General features: G+C 41.6%; 1 protein-coding gene and 1 long non-coding RNA gene across 5 annotated transcripts in view; one reads left to right on the top strand and one right to left on the bottom strand.

The window, feature by feature from the left end:
- LOC133543436 (uncharacterized) overlaps nt 1-5,732 on the top strand; it is a 50,956-nt gene extending 45,224 nt beyond the window's left edge. For all 4 annotated transcript variants that reach the window (XR_009804375.1, XR_009804374.1, XR_009804377.1 and 1 more), the window contains one exon: nt 2,238-5,732. This is a non-coding gene — a long non-coding RNA (uncharacterized LOC133543436). The remainder of the gene's footprint in view (nt 1-2,237) is intronic.
- A 276-nt stretch (nt 5,733-6,008) lies between these two features.
- plpp6 (phospholipid phosphatase 6) lies at nt 6,009-12,613 on the bottom strand. The gene is made up of 2 exons (XM_061887999.1): nt 11,994-12,613; nt 6,009-6,576 (listed from the first exon to the last, which is right to left on the bottom strand). Exons 1-2 carry the CDS (start codon nt 12,454-12,456, stop codon nt 6,197-6,199), a joined length of 843 nt encoding a protein of 280 aa, XP_061743983.1. The 5' UTR covers nt 12,457-12,613; the 3' UTR covers nt 6,009-6,196.
- Between the last annotated feature and the right edge of the window lie 3,273 nt (nt 12,614-15,886).

The raw sequence follows: 15,886 nt of genomic DNA, 5'->3' as shown, positions 1-15,886 counted from the left end.
GATATTAATTAGATTCGGGCGGGTGGCGGTTGAACCATTCGGAAGTTTTTTGGTATATATGGTTCGGGGATCGGTATCCTTTACCATTCAAAAAGCCATTTCGGACCCGTGTCACAAAGCGAAGAAGACAATAGGGGACACAAACATTCTTTAAAATGACTGTCGACAGTCACCCAGTTAACAAGTATTAGGGCGTGCTATGAAGTCATTGAATTTGTCGCCTTCTACAGCATGTAGGATCTGCTTGTCAGTCCAGCATCATGTTGTGTGTGGCTTCCGTAACAACACGCACACGACTGCAAGGCATACTGGGTGACACAGAGTACACTAATGGTTGTGATATAAACAATTTTAACACTCTTAGTAATATGCGCCACACCAAACAAGAATGACAAACACATTTCGGGAGAACATCAATCAATCAATCAATCAATGTTTACTTATATAGCCCTAAATCACTAGTGTCTCAAAGGGCTGCACAAACCACAACACAAACTACTACGACATCCTCGGTAGGCCCACATAAGGGCAAGGAAAACTCACACCCAGTGGGACGCCAGTGACAATGATGACCCAGTGGGACGTCGGTGACAATGATGACTATGAGAACCTTGGAGAGGACGAAAGCAATGGATGTCGAGCGGGTCCAACATGAGACATGATAGAACATCCTCCCAGTAACACAACATAAACGCAACACAACAAATACCCAGAATCCTTTGCATCCATGACAATTCATGACAATTTTATACACCCCGTTAGCAGCAAACCCCGCCACCCAACACTCCCCCCACCAACCCCCCATGCGTCGGTAAGGTAGGCGGGGTTGGGGGCGGGGGGGTGGGGGGGGGTGTAAAATATATTCAGGAATTCTAACGGATGCAAAGGATTCTGGGTATTTGTTGTGTTGCGTTTATGTTGTGTTACTGTGAGAATGTTCTCCCGAAATGTGTTTTGTCCTTTTTGTTGTGTGTGGCTTCACAGCGTGGCGCATATTAAAGTGATAAAGTTGTTTATATCACAACCATCACTGTACTCTGTATCACCCAGTATGCCTTTCAATCTTGTACGTGTGCTAGCGGAAGTTGCACACAACATGTTGCTGGACTAACAATCAGTTTGTACATGCTGTTGAAGGTGTCAAAGGCAATGGCTTCACAGCACGCCCTTACTCTTGTCATCAGAATGAACAACATTGGATATTCGCGAGAACGTTAGCGGCTCCTGTTGTCTTCTTTGCTCTGTGAATCGGGTTTATATAGCCCTTTATGTGATAAAGATGGCCGACCTCAGATGTATTTCAACTGGCGGGCGGTTGCGGACCTGATAAAATGTTGGTTCGGGTGGACGGCGGGTGAATGACGACTCTAGTGATGCGGTTGCGGATGATATAATTGCCCATCCGCGCATCTGTAGTGTATATGTTTTTATGGCAGGCTTTCTTGGGAATTTTAAGATGGGCGTGGCTACCACTGTCAGGTGATCGGTAGCTTTTAAAAATGGTGTCATTGTTCGTTTGGTAAAATACAGCAAGCTTCGACACCGGCATACCCCACTGGTTAGATCATTTTATGTCCGCTTTTCTTGGTTAGATCAACTGAACTATAGTTTAAAATCCATGTTTGCTCGCTTCCTTTCTTTTCTGTTTGTTGTGTGTTTGCTAAGTCCGCGGCGCTTTTTGTGCGGCCGGCTGGCTGTTTGACAGCCACTGTTTTAGCTTTTGAACGACATCGGCAAAATGATTAAGTTAAAGGGTACAACCACAATAATGTGCGGATTGAAATCTGTTGTATTAGAATGTTGTCACGTTGTGTGTGGGTCCGGCTGAATTTGAGTGATCGTAGGTTTATTCTTTGCTTGAGTTCGAAAATACCGGCACTTTACTTCCTGGTTTAGCTGATGGGATTTGTAGTTCTCAAATGTAGTTCTGCTTAAATGTGTAATGTGTGGCTCAAACAGAGCGCCTTTGTTTATATTATTTTTTAGTATGCTGGTCCATGAATTACGGCGACATTATAAATGATTCTGATCACATTTATAACATTATATGACATAAATTAATGATGATAAAATGTGATGCTAAAATTAATAAGTTAGGATAAAATCACAGTGATTGATAATATGTCATATGATGGTTGACAACAATATGGTTCAGTTGATTAATTCATGTCTATTATTTACATTATGATGATTCAAAAATAGATGTATTGTTTTGTTGTGTTCATGTTTACTTTTAGGTTATTACCTGCTGCTGCTGCTGTTGCAGAACCAAATAAAACAAGCAAAAAAGTGCACAGTGAGTAATTCCTTTCATGCTGAGTGACGACCCCTATTCCAAGGGCCAATACGGAAATAACTGAACAATGTATGCACATGCATGTATATTGCTGCATATTAATGTGTATATAATTGGATTGTAATGTTTCCTCTTTTTTCTATTTGTTTAGACCACACACACATACACACAAATTCACATCTACTTTTCAGCAATAAAGATGATATCGTGTCCCAAATCTAACAGAACTACTATCCCTTCCTAACACTAATACCCCTATACCAGGGGTGTCCAAAGTTTGGCCCGGGGGCCATTTGCGGACCGCAGCACATCATTCTAAAAATACCAAAATATATGTATATATTTTAAACATTAAAAAGTGGAATAAAAGAGCAAATCGGTGAAATGCAACGAGAAAAAGTTGCATTGTTGACTCTAATAACACCATTTTTTAAATAATTTCTCAAAAAATAATGAATAAAAATCAGTGGTGCTATAAATTATTGATTGATTTAAGGACAAAAAGGACATAAATACAAAAAACTTAAAAATATGTAAATTTGAAAAAAAAAATCCATACTAATTATATACTAATACTAATTATACTAATTATCCTATTTATTGTTATTATAAATATACTAAACCAATTACAATATATTATCTGAAGCTGATATTGAGATTTAAGTGTTGAAGGGAAAAAAAAAAAAAAAAGCATGACCTTTTTATGAGTGGGGCACTTTTGGATCCCTAAAGATTTTAGTGGAATTTAATAACTGTCTTTGCTAAAAAAAAAATGTTTTTTTAAATAATAAATTTAAATAAATTTTGCTATGAATTATTGACCTATTTAGGGTTCCAATTACTTCACATTAAATATTTCTCTTTGAAAATCCTTTTGGGGAAAATATTGTGTATTTTGCATTTCGCCTCAAAAAATAGGGTTTCAACAAAAAGCTCGTAAAAAGTAAAAAAAAATAATGAAGCGGAATTAGCGATTCAGGGGTTTCATGAAAAAAAATAATATATGACTTATTTTGAACCTTGTTTAAGACTGAAACCCTTCTGAGCCCCAACAATTAAACAAAAAAAAGAAGTGTATATTGGATTGGTTTTGAAAATGAAAAAATATTTGATTTTTCAGTGTGCGGCCCTCAGTGGAAAAAATTTGGACACCCCTGCCCTATGCCCTACTAGTTACTATGGTAATCTAGGTCACTTCAGGTCAGACGAGGCACCAAGCAGTGTGGGTGGGGAGCGTTTCCACAGAGTGTTTCCAGAGCGGGTGTCAGGGACCAACGTGGGAGGAGATTTTTACAAGAAAGTTCTAAAGTTTAGTGATGTATCACATACATCAGATTGTGAATGTTTTTTTTTTTTACCCTTCACGTTCATATTTCGCTGAGTTTGTTGCATTTGGCTTGATTGTAAAATATTTCGATGGGGGGGTGATGTTCATCAATCGTTTATTTATATAGCCCTAAATCACAAGTGTCTCAAAGGGCTGCACAAACCACAATGACATACTTGGTAGAGCCCACATAAGGGCAAGGAAAAACTCACCCCAGTGGGACGTCGGTGACAGTGACAATGATGACTACGAGAAACCTTGGAGAGGATTGAATATGTGGGGACCGAAAGCAATGGATGTCGAGCGGGTCTAACATGATATTGTGAAAGTCCAGTCCAAAGTGGATACAATATAGTAGCGAGAGTCCCATCCAAAGTGGAACCAGCAAGAAACCATCCCAAGCGAAGGCGGATCAGCAGCGCGGAGATGTCCCCAACCGATACACAGGCGAGGGGTCCATCCTGGGTCCCGACTCTGGACTCATATGTTCTCAATATTCAGAGTTTTATCGTTCATAGAAAAAAAAAGATTCTATTCCGTTTTTAAGGCGGTCTGTCATCACATTTTTAGCATTCAATCAGACTTTATTGTGAGGTTTTGTATTAGTTTTCCTAAAAATAGATAAACCGGCCCCCAGACACATTTTTTTGTCTAATTTTGGCCCCCCTGAGTTAAAATAATTGCCCCGGCCTGTACTATAGCATCTTATCAAATTGAGAAAAATCATAAAATGCCCTTTTATGGACACTTACTTAATATACAATACCACCACACCTCATTTACATCATCACACAAAGACAGACACACCTCAAAATTTACAACAAAAATGCTGTCATGGACAAGCGGTAGAAAATGGATGGATAGATGGATGAAGTTAATATTTTTCATGATGGGATTTTAGTTAAGCAAGTTGAAGACGACACACACTTGCACCGTCTTCTCGCGGCTTAAGCGAGACTCCTGTTGATTTTGAAAAGCAGGCAGAGGTGAAAGGAGAGGGAGGCATGGGCTTATATGAAACATGAGGGTAATGGGAAACAGGTGGAAACAATCATGGGGTCAGGGATGATGTCAGATTAGTGACACGAGAGGAAGGGCCCGTGATCTGAAACAAGAGGAGTTGCTTTTCAATATGAAACATGCAAATAACAAGCATAAGCGAGACTCCTGTTGATTTTGAAAAGCAGGCGGAGGTGAAAGGGGAAGCATGGGCTTATATGAAACACGAGGGTAATGGGAAAGAGCTGGAAACAATCAGGGGTCAGGGATGACGTCAGATTAGTGAGACAAGAGGAAGGGCCCGTGATCTGAAACAAGAGTTGCTTTTCAATATAAAACATGCAAATCACAAGCATAAGCGAGACTCCTGTTGATTTTGACGAGCAGGCCGAGGTGAAAGGGGAGGGAGGCATGGGCTTATATGAAACACGAGGGTAATGGGAAAGAGCTGGAAACAATCAGGGGTCAGGGATGACGTCAGATTAGTGAGACAAGAGGAAGGGCCCGTGATCTGAAACAAGAGTTGCTTTTCAATATAAAACATGCAAATCACAAGCATAAGCGAGACTCCTGTTGATTTTGACGAGCAGGCCGAGGTGAAAAGATGACATGCACGCTCGTCTCCTTGTGATGTTTATTTGCTGAATATTTTTCATGCTGGGATTTTAGTTAAGCAAGTTGAAGACGACACACACTTGCACCGTCTTCTCGCGGCTTAAGCGAGACTCCTGTTGATTTTGAAAAGCAGGCAGAGGTGAAAGGAGAGGGAGGCATGGGCTTATATGAAACATGAGGGTAATGGGAAACAGGTGGAAACAATCATGGGGTCAGGGATGATGTCAGACTAGTGACACGAGAGGAAGGGCCCGTGATCTGAAACAAGAGGAGTTGCTTTTCAATATGAAACATGCAAATAACAAGCATAAGCGAGACTCCTGTTGATTTTGAAGAGCAGGCGGACGTGAAAGGGGAGGCATGGGCTTATATGAAACATGAGGGTAATGGGAAACAGGTGGAAACAATCAGGGGTCAGGGATGACGTCAGATTAGTGACACAAGAGGAAGGGCACGTGATCTGAAACAAGAGGAGTTGCTTTTCAATATAAAACATGCAAATCACAAGCATAAGCGAGACTCCTGTTGATTTTGAAAAGCAGGCGGAGGTGAAAGGGGAAGCATGGGCTTATATGAAACACGAGGGTAATGGGAAAGAGGTGGAAACAATCAGGGGTCAGGGATGACGTCAGATTAGTGACACAAGAGGAAGGGCCCGTGATCTGAAACAAGAGTTGCTTTTCAATATAAAACATGCAAATCACAAGCATAAGCGAGACTCCTGTTGATTTTGAAGAGCAGGCCGAGGTGAAAAGATGACATGCACGCTCGTCTCCTTGTGATGTTTATTTGCTGACAGATTGTTTACAGTACGTGCTGCTGACTTTGCGTGGAAAGTGACAGTGCTGCTGAATGAATCACAATATAAAGAGCGCCGTAAGACGAAGGAATGCAGAGAGGACATAAAAACAGTGTAGCTGTTCCTCAAATATGACAACAATAAAATGAATAGCAGTCCTTCAGTGTGCTCGCTGCGCTAATTGTCCCAGCAGCCCTTGCAGGGCCTGCGGCGAGAGCCACAGCATCTCCACCAGGTTGTACTGGCAGTAGCCCATCCAGAAGCCGAAGGCCACGTCGGTCACGTTGTGGCGGCCCAGCATGACGCGGCTCAGCCCCACCATGCCCACCCACAGCAGCACCAGGACCCTCAGCGGGGCGGCCAGCACCAGGTGCGCCAGCAGGAAGCGGCCGCACATGGAGGCGCGCGTGGCGTGGCCCGAGGGGAAGGAGTAGCGGTCCACGGAGAAGGTGGCGAACATGTCCATGCGGTTGTGGGCGGGCCTCCGCCGCCGCACCGTCGCCTTGACCACGCCAACTAGGACCAGGTCCAGGAGCAGACCTGGGAACGTAAGGTGCGAAAAATTACAACTGCAACACAGCATTTAACAAAAACTAAAATACAGGAATAGTTTAAAGGCCTACTGAAATTAGATGTTCTTATTTAAAAGGGGATAGCAGGTCCATTCTATGTGTCACACTTGATCATTTCGCGATATTGCCATATTTTTGCTGAAAGGATTTAGTAGAGAACATCCACGATAAAGTTCGCAACTTTTGGTCGTTAATAAAAAAGCCTTTCCTGTACCCGAAGTAGCAGAAGATGTGCGCGTGACGTCACGGGTTGTAGAGCTCCTCACACCTGACTATTGTTTACAATCATGGCCACCAGCATCTAGAGCGATTCTGACCGAGAAAGCGACGATTTCTAGTTTGATTTGAGCGACGATGAAAGAATCGTGGATGAGGATAGTGAGAGTAAAGGACTAGATAAGAAAAAAAAGGCGAGGGCAGTGAGAGCGATTCAGATGTTATTAATCACATTTACTAGGATAATTCTGGAAAATTCCTTATCTGCTTATTGTGTTACTAGTGTTGTAGTGAGATTATATGGTACCTAAAAGTCAGAGGGGTGTGGTGACCGCCAGTGTCTCCGGTGGGAGGAGGTAATAGTCCACAGCTGCAGGAGGACGCAACCTCCGCTCGGTAAAAGCCGACTTATTAGCACAATTTTCTCACCGAAACCTGCCGGTTGACATGTGGTAGGGAACCATGTTCGCTTGACCGCTCTGTTCCATAGTAAAGCTTCACCTTCGGGAATTTTAAACAAGAAAACACCGGCTGTGTTTGTGTTGCTAAAGGCAGCTGCAATCCACCGCTTTCCACCTACATATTTCTACTTTTCATGGATGCGAAAAGTGAGACTGAAGGACTACAACAAAATAATAATAATAAATAAATAAAAAATAGACGGCAGAGCGATTCAGATGTGATTAGACACATTTACTAAAATCATTCTGGAAAATCCCTTATCTGCTTATTGTGTTACTAGTGTTTTAGTGAGATTATATGGTCGTAGCTGTACAACCTGAAAGTCGGAGGGGTGTGGCCACGGTTGTGGTGACCGCCAGTGTCTCTGAGGGAAGCCACGTTTCTCGACGAGGCGAAGGTAGCCGATGCTTCCTCCACGGTGGAAGCATCCGACGGTCGGGGGCGGCCGGTGGGAGGAGGCTAGAGAGTCAGCAGCTGCCTCTTTGACAGGTGCAGGAGGAACGACGCAAGATCTCCGCTCATGTCCACGGTAAGAGCCGACTTATTACCACCATTTTCTCATCGAAACCTGCCGGTTGACATGTGGCAGGGAACCATGTTTGCTTGACCGCTCTGTTCCATAGTAAAGCTTCACTATGGCGTCATATTAGTGCCAAAAATCCAAGCGCATAAAAACTCTCATCGCGCGCTGTCTGTTTGTTTTGGCAGTTTGGGCCCGGGAATGGTTAGACGGCCCCTTCTTTCTGATTGGCTCTGAGCGCTGTCAGTCAATGGGAACTTGGCGGCCATCTTACCTCAGGCAGCTGGCCGCGCCCAGTACATAGTTGTCAAGGAACATGTACTATTTAAATAACCATAACTTGCTCAATTTTCAACTAATTTCCAAACGGTTCGATTTGTTATAAATGTCAGGTTTTCATGGGGCTATCATGGCTGAATAAGTAAGTTTAACACTATTATCTCTCATATTTAATTTGCCTAATGTATGTAGTTGGCTTTTTTTGTTGTTTTTTTTAAATACATATTTTTAACTCTGCCATCTATACTGATCTGGGCTGATATCTAATTTTCCATAGTTTGAGTTGTTTGCAGAAACCGAAATACTTTTCATAGTAATATTAAAACCATATTCATTAATTGTAGTGATAACCTGTAATTCATTATTCTACTAAAATAGTAATTGCAATCATAACATCAATAATGAGGCCCATATGCTAATCATGTGGTCCTGATATGAAGTACGCATAGATAAGTGGGTTCGGGTAGACTCTGGTGTAAACTTAAAGTAGATAGAGGAAAGAAAATTAATAGTCCCCTATTGTGGCATACATTCAATATTTACATATACAAATATTAAATAAATACAAATATTTTTTTTAAAAGACACGTGAGGAGAGAAAACATATTTGAAAATATAATTTCCATCATTGACTGACATCTGTCGACTGGTTGTATGTGTATGAAAAAAAAGATATTGATCTTGACACAAACAAATTCTAAAAAGTCCAAATTTAGTGGAGTTGTGGAAAATGCCAATTGAATTTTATCTAAAAGTCTCATCTGTTGAGTGAACATCACATAGTTCATGAAATGAAGTGTCAAGATCAATATCTCTCTTTTCATACACATACAACCAGTCGGCAAGCAAAAAGGCGCAGCGCGCGCACAAAAGGATGCGCGCGAAGTGGAGAATCAGCGCTCGATAACAGTTTTTATGCGCTCGGATATTTGGCACTAATGTGACGCCATACTTCACCGTCATCTTTCGGGAATGCAAACAAGGAAACACCGGCTGTGTTTGTGTTGCTAAAGGCGGTCGCAATACACCGCTTCCCACCTACAGCTTTCTTCTTTGACGTCTCCATTATTCATTGAACAAATTGCTAAAGATTCAGCAACACAGATGTCCATAATACTGTGGAATTATGCGATGGAAACAGACGACTTATAGCTGTGAACGGTGCTGGAAACAAAATGTCCTCTACAATGCGTGACGTCACGCGCACACATCATAACGCGACATTTTAGCAGGATATTTTTGAGCGAAATTTAAAATTGCAATTTAGTAAACTAAACCGTGTTTAGTGTTGCAATGTTAAGATTTCATCATTGATATTTAAACTATCAGACTGCGTGGTCGGTAGTAGTGGGTTTCAGTAGTCCTTTATGTAGTAGTTGTAAAAGTGAAGTGAATTATATTTATATAGCGCTTTTCTCAAGTGACTCAAAGCGCTTTACGTAGTGAAACCCGATATGTAAGTTACATTTAAACCAGTGTGGTTGGCACTGGGAGCTGGTGGGTAGAGTGTCTTGCCCAAGGACACAACGGCAGTGACTAGGATGGCGGAAGCGGGAATTGAACCTGCAACCCTCAAGTTGCTGGCATGGCCATTCTACCAATTGAGCGATGCCGCCCCTCGTAAAAGAACTAAGGGATTCACGGTGGAAGAGGGGTTAGTGCGTCTGCCTCACAATACGAAGGTCCTGCAGTCCTGGGTTCAATCCCAGGCTCGGGATCTTTCTGTGTGGTGTTTGCATGTTCTCCCCGTGAATGCGTGGGTTCCCTCCGGGTACTCTGGCTTCCTCCCACCTCCAAAGACATGCACCTAGGATTAGGTTGATTGGCAACACTAAATGGTCCTTAGTGTGTGAATGTGAGTGTGAATGTTGTCTGTCTATCTGTGTTGGCCCTGCGATGAGGTGGCCACTTGTCCAGGGTGTAATGCCTTCCGCCCAATTGTAGCTGAGATAGGCGCCAGCGCCCCCCGCAACACTAAAAGGGAATAAGCGGTAGAAAATGGATGGATGGATAAAATAAATATTTTTTTTTTATTATATAAACAATGTGGTCTTGGCAAAAGTTTGTACGTACTTATAAACTTGAGCACCCTTTCCTCCACAAAGTTGCATTCTATCCATACACTTAGGTAAAACGGAATCCATCCTATTTGGGTCCCATATCAAACTTAAGAAGGTCAGTGACTTCACTATAAAAGTGGGTGACATTGTTATCACCAGGAAAGATGAGATCACCTACCTAGGTTCCATTCTAGAGGCTAATCTTTCCTGTGATAAAATGGCAACCAAGGTAATCAAAAAGGTCAACCAAAGAACGAGATTCCTTTACAGAATCTCCTCTCTGGTCAACAAAAGCACCTTGAGGATTCTAGCGGGAACTCTCATTCAACCCTTCTTCGATTACGCTTGCACCTCCTGGTACCCCAGCACCTCCAAAACCCTCAAATCTAGACTCCAAACATCCCAGAATAAGCTAGTCTGGTTACTTTTAGACCTCCACCCCAGATCACACCTCAATCCAACCCACTTCTCCAAAGTGGGCTGGCTCAGGGTGGAGGACAGAGTAAAACAACTTGCACTGAGCCTGGTCTATAAAATCCGCTACACCTCCTTGATACCGAAGTACATGTCAAACTACTTCCTTAACGTAAATGACCGCCATAATCACAACACCAGGGGGAGCTCCACAAACCACGTTAAACCCAGATTCCGATCTAACAAAGGTCTTAACTCATTCTCTTTCTATGCCACATCAATGTGGAATGCACTCCCAACAGGTATAAAAGTAAGTGCATCTCTATATTCCTTCAAAACCGCTCTAAAACAAAACCTCCAGGCAACTTCAACACTTTACTAATACCCTCCTCCATTCACATCCCATCTCCCCGGATTATAAACAACTCAAATGTACTTCTAATGTATATACTTGTTCTTATGCTATCTGAACTCACTATGTTCTCTGCTGGCTGTACATATCCTACTAAATAAGACCTACACTGTTTCAATGTCCACATTTCTCTGTTGATGCAATTGTTGATGACTGAAGTTCTGATATCAACCAAAGCTCCTCATCCCACCCCCCGGATTGTAAATAATGTAAATAATTCAATGTACATACTATGATGATTAACTTGTGTGATGACTGTATTATGTTGATAGTATATATTTGTACCATGAATTGATTAACGTGGACCCCGACTTATTTTTAATTTTTATTTTTTCCATCCATTTCCTACCGCTTATTCCCTTTTGGGGTGGCGGGGGGCGCTGGCGCCTATCTCAGCTACAATCGGGCAGAAGGCGGGGTACACCCTGGACAAGTCGCCACTTCATCGCAGGGCCAACACAGATAGACAGACTACATTCACACTCACATTCACACACTAGGGCCAATTTAGTGTTGCCAATCAACCTATCCCCAGGTGCATGTCTTTGGAAGTGGGAGGAAGCCCGAGTACACGGAGGGAACCCACGCATTCACGGGGAGAACATGCAAACTCCACACAGGAAGATCCCGAGGCTGGATTTGAACCCAGGACTGCAGGACCTTCGTATTGTGAGGCAGACGCACTAACCCCTCTTCCACCGTGAAGCCACTTAAAGAACTTGAAAAACGTATTCGGGTGTTACCATTTAGTGGTCAATTGTACGGAATATGTACTGAACTGTGCAATCTACTCATAAAAGTATCAATCAATGTAAATGAGTCGAGTAAACAAAGATATGATTCAATTAGGTCGCAGATAGTTTGCAGTTGGCGACTTGTCCAGGGTGTACCCCACCTTCCGCCCGATTGTAGCTGAGATAAGCGCCAGCGCGCCCCCCCTAAAAAAGGGAATAAGCGGTAGAAAATGGATGGATGGATAGTTTGCCGTTTTGAATGGAGTAAGTGAGGTGGAAGGTTGTTACCCAGGAGGAGGTTGAGCATGACCTCCTGTCCGGCGGCACTGTCGCTCTTGTAGAGGCAGTAGGTGGCGCCAGCCAGCCAGGGGATGCCGTGGCCGGTCACCTCGATGAGCTTCATGAGGGGCCGCACACTCCCCCAGGACGAGTCCTCCCAGGCGCACACCCCCAGCCGCTTGGACAGCCACAGGTCGATGGCCAGCAGCGAGCTGAGGGCCACGCGGAAAAGCGACGGGTTGAGCCGGATGCCGTCCTCCTCCGACGGCCCGTGTCCGCCGGCTGAGCCGGTGGAGGAGCTGGAGCCCCGGCGGCGAGTGGGGCTCTCCGAGGCCCGGAGGCGCGCGGTGGCCGAGTCGGAGCTCAGCGACTTGAACTCGTAGCGGCCATTGGCGGCACCGAGCACCGGGCTTCCTCCTCCGCCGCCGCCGCCGCCGCCGCGACTCGGGCGTTTGGCCTTCGGTGAAGACATTTTGTATTGTAATACAGGTGCGGCGAGGCAGCACCGCAATGGGGGTGTTTCCGCAGTGCTTGTCGCCGCTCTATGTCGTCAATTGGACGGCGGAGTATTCAAATCACGTACGATTACCCATAGGACGCCATATTTGTTTTTGCTTGGGATCGCAAAGTATCATGGGAAATTGAGTTTTAACCAACAAGGAGCGAAGCAACGACTAAAATGACAATAAATGCAGTAAAACATGTTTAAAACCATTCGATATTTGCTTTTAACCGATGTATTAATTTAATGAATTAAATTAGGGATTAAAAAAACAAATAAAAAACTCATTTGTATGCTCTAGCCCAGGGGTCACCAAAGCGGTGCTCAAATAACAGCACTTACCAGTGAACTGCCTTTATTTTTTAAATTCAATTTATTTAATAGCAAGCTGGCATCGCTTTGCTCGACATTTTTAATTCAAAAAGAGACAAAACTCATATAGAACTTGAAAATCTAAGAAAATATTTTAAAGACTTGGTCTTCACTTGTTTAAATATATTCATTTATTGTTTTACTTTGCTTCTTATAACTTTCAGAAAGACAATTTTAGAGAAAAAATACAACCTTGAAAATAATTTTAGGATTTTTAAACACATATACCTTTTTACCTTTTAAATTCCTTCCTCTTTTTTCCTGACAATTGAAATCAATGTTCAAGTACTTTTTTTTTGTGTTAAGAATAATAAATACATTTTAATTTAATTCTTCATTTTAGCTTCTGTTTTTTTGACAAAGAATATTTGTGAATTATTTCTTCAAATTTATTATGATTCAAATTCCCAAAAATTATTCTGGCAAATCTAGAAAATCTGTAGAAACAAATTTAAATCTTATTTCAAAGTCTTTTGAATTTCTTTTAAAATGTTTGTTCTGGAAAATGTAAAAGAAATAATGATTTGTCTTTGTTAGAAATCTAGCTTGTTCCAATTTGTTATATATTCTAACAAAATGCAGATTGGATTTTAACCTATTTAAAACATGTCATCAAAATTCTAAAATTAATCTTAATCAGGAAACATTACAAATGATGTTCCATAAATTCTTTTTTAAATTTTTTCAAAAAGATTCGTATTAGCTAGTTTTTCTCTGCTTTTTTTCGGTTGAATTTTGAATTTTAAAGAGTCGAAATTGAAGATAAACTATGTTTCAAAATTTTATTTTCATTTTTTTCGTGTTTTCTCCACTTTTAAAGCGTTCAATTAAGTGTTTATTTTCATCATTTATTCTCTACAAAAAACCTTCCGTAAAAGGAAAAAAATGTACGACGAAATGACAGACAGAAATACCCATTTTTTTAATATATAAATAGATTTATTTATTAAAGGTAAGTTGAGCAAATTGGCTATTTCTGGCAATTTATTTAAATGTGTATCAAACTGGTAGCCCTTTGCATTAATCAGTACCCAAGAAATAGCCCTTGGTTTCAAAAAGGTTGGTGACCCTGCACTAAAACATGTTTAAAACCATTCAATATTTGCTTTTAACCGCTGTATTAATTTAATTAATTAAATTTGGGATTAAAAAAACTAAGAAAAAAAACAGACTATTTTTAAACAAAAAATGTCTGGAGGTCAATTTGTACTTTATTTTGTAACCTTTTTTGTTTACGTCAAACTATGCTGACAAATTATTTGTAAAAAAAATGTGAGAAAAAAAGTCCTTGTGTTAAAATACAGTGTTTTAAAATTAATTGAAAAAAATCAGTATGTTTAAAAACTGGATTAATATTTTTAAACATCTTGCAGATGCATTACATTTTAATTTGACACTTTTTGCAGAATTGGCTATTTTTGGAATTCCGCCAATTCATCAAAAAATTAAGCAGTCTTTTAGGGATAGTATCGCCTTTGCATCATTAAAGGCCTACTGAAATGAGATTTTCTTATTTAAACGGGGATAGCAGGTCCATTCTATGTGTCATACTTGATCATTTCGCGATATTGCCATATTTTTGCTGAAAGGATTTAGTAGAGAACATCCACGATAAAGTTCAAAACTTTTGGTCGCTAACAGAAAAGCCCAGCCTTTAACGGAAGTAGCAGACGATGACGTCACCCGTTGATGGCTCCTCACATCCTCAAATTGTTTTTAATGGGAGCCTCTAACAAAAAGAGCTATTCCGACCGCGAAAACGACAATTTCCCCATTAATTTGAGCGAGGATGAAAGATTTGTGTTTGAGGATATTGATAGCGACGGACTAGAAAAAAAAAAAAAAAAAAAAAACGCGATTGCATTGGGACGGATTCAGATGTTTTTAGACACATTTACGAGGATAATTCTGGGAAATCCCTTATCTTTCTATTGTGTTGCTAGTGTTTTAGTGAGTTTAATAGTACCTGATAGTCGGAGGTGTGTGTCCACGGGTGTCTTGACGCCAGTGTCTCAGGGAAGTCGACGGCAGCTTTATGGACGGCGCAATCTCAGCTGATCTCCGGTAAGAAGCGACTTTTTACCACAATTTTCTCACCGAAACCTGCTGGTTGACATTCGGTCGGGATCCATGTTCGCTTGACTGCGCTCTGATCCATAGTAAAGTTTCACCTCCAGGAATTTTAAACAAAGAATCACTGTGTGTTTGTGTGGCTAAAGGCTACAGCTTCCCAACTCCATCTTTCTACTTTGACTTCTCCAATTAACTGAACAAATTGCAAAAGATTCAGCAACACAGATGTCCAAAATACTGTGTAATTATGCGGTTAAAGCCGACGACTACTAGCTGTGTGTGTGTGCAGCGCTCATATTTCCTAACAGCCCGTGACGTCACGCGCACACGTCATCATTATGTGACGTTTTCAAGAAGAAACTCCCGGGAAATTTAAAATTGCAATTTAGTAAACTGAAAAGGCCGTATTGGCATGTGTTGCAATGTTAATATTTCATCATTGATATATAAACATTCACACACTAGGGGCCACTTTAGTGTTGCAATCAACCTATCCCCAGGTGCATTTCTTTGGTGGTGGGAGGAAGCTGGAGTACCCGGAGGGAACCCACGCAGTCACGGAGAGAACATGCAAACTCCACACAGAAAGATCCCGAGTGCAGGATCGAACCCAGGACCTTTGTATTGCGACGCACATGCACTAACCCCTGTTCACCGTTCTGCCCTTCACAAAAATCAAACACAAAAAATTAGGTTTCATAAATTCTGTGTTGGGCAGCACGGTGGTAGAGGGGTCAGTGCGTCTGCCTCACAATACGAAGGTCCTGGGTTCGATCCCTGTGCTGCAGGATCTTTCTGTGTGGAGTTTGCATGTTCTCCCCAAGGAGGCGTGGTTAAGAGTCAGGTATTTCATATATATATATATATATATATATATATATATTTATATATATATATACACTGTATATGGATATATATATGTAAGGAATACTTGACTTTCAGTGAATTCTAGCTA

Source organism: Nerophis ophidion, linkage group LG26, assembly GCF_033978795.1.
Source record: "Nerophis ophidion isolate RoL-2023_Sa linkage group LG26, RoL_Noph_v1.0, whole genome shotgun sequence".
Taxonomy (NCBI): domain Eukaryota; kingdom Metazoa; phylum Chordata; class Actinopteri; order Syngnathiformes; family Syngnathidae; genus Nerophis; species Nerophis ophidion.
Note: the sequence above shows the minus strand (reverse complement) of the source record. Positions and strands in the feature narration are given on the sequence as shown.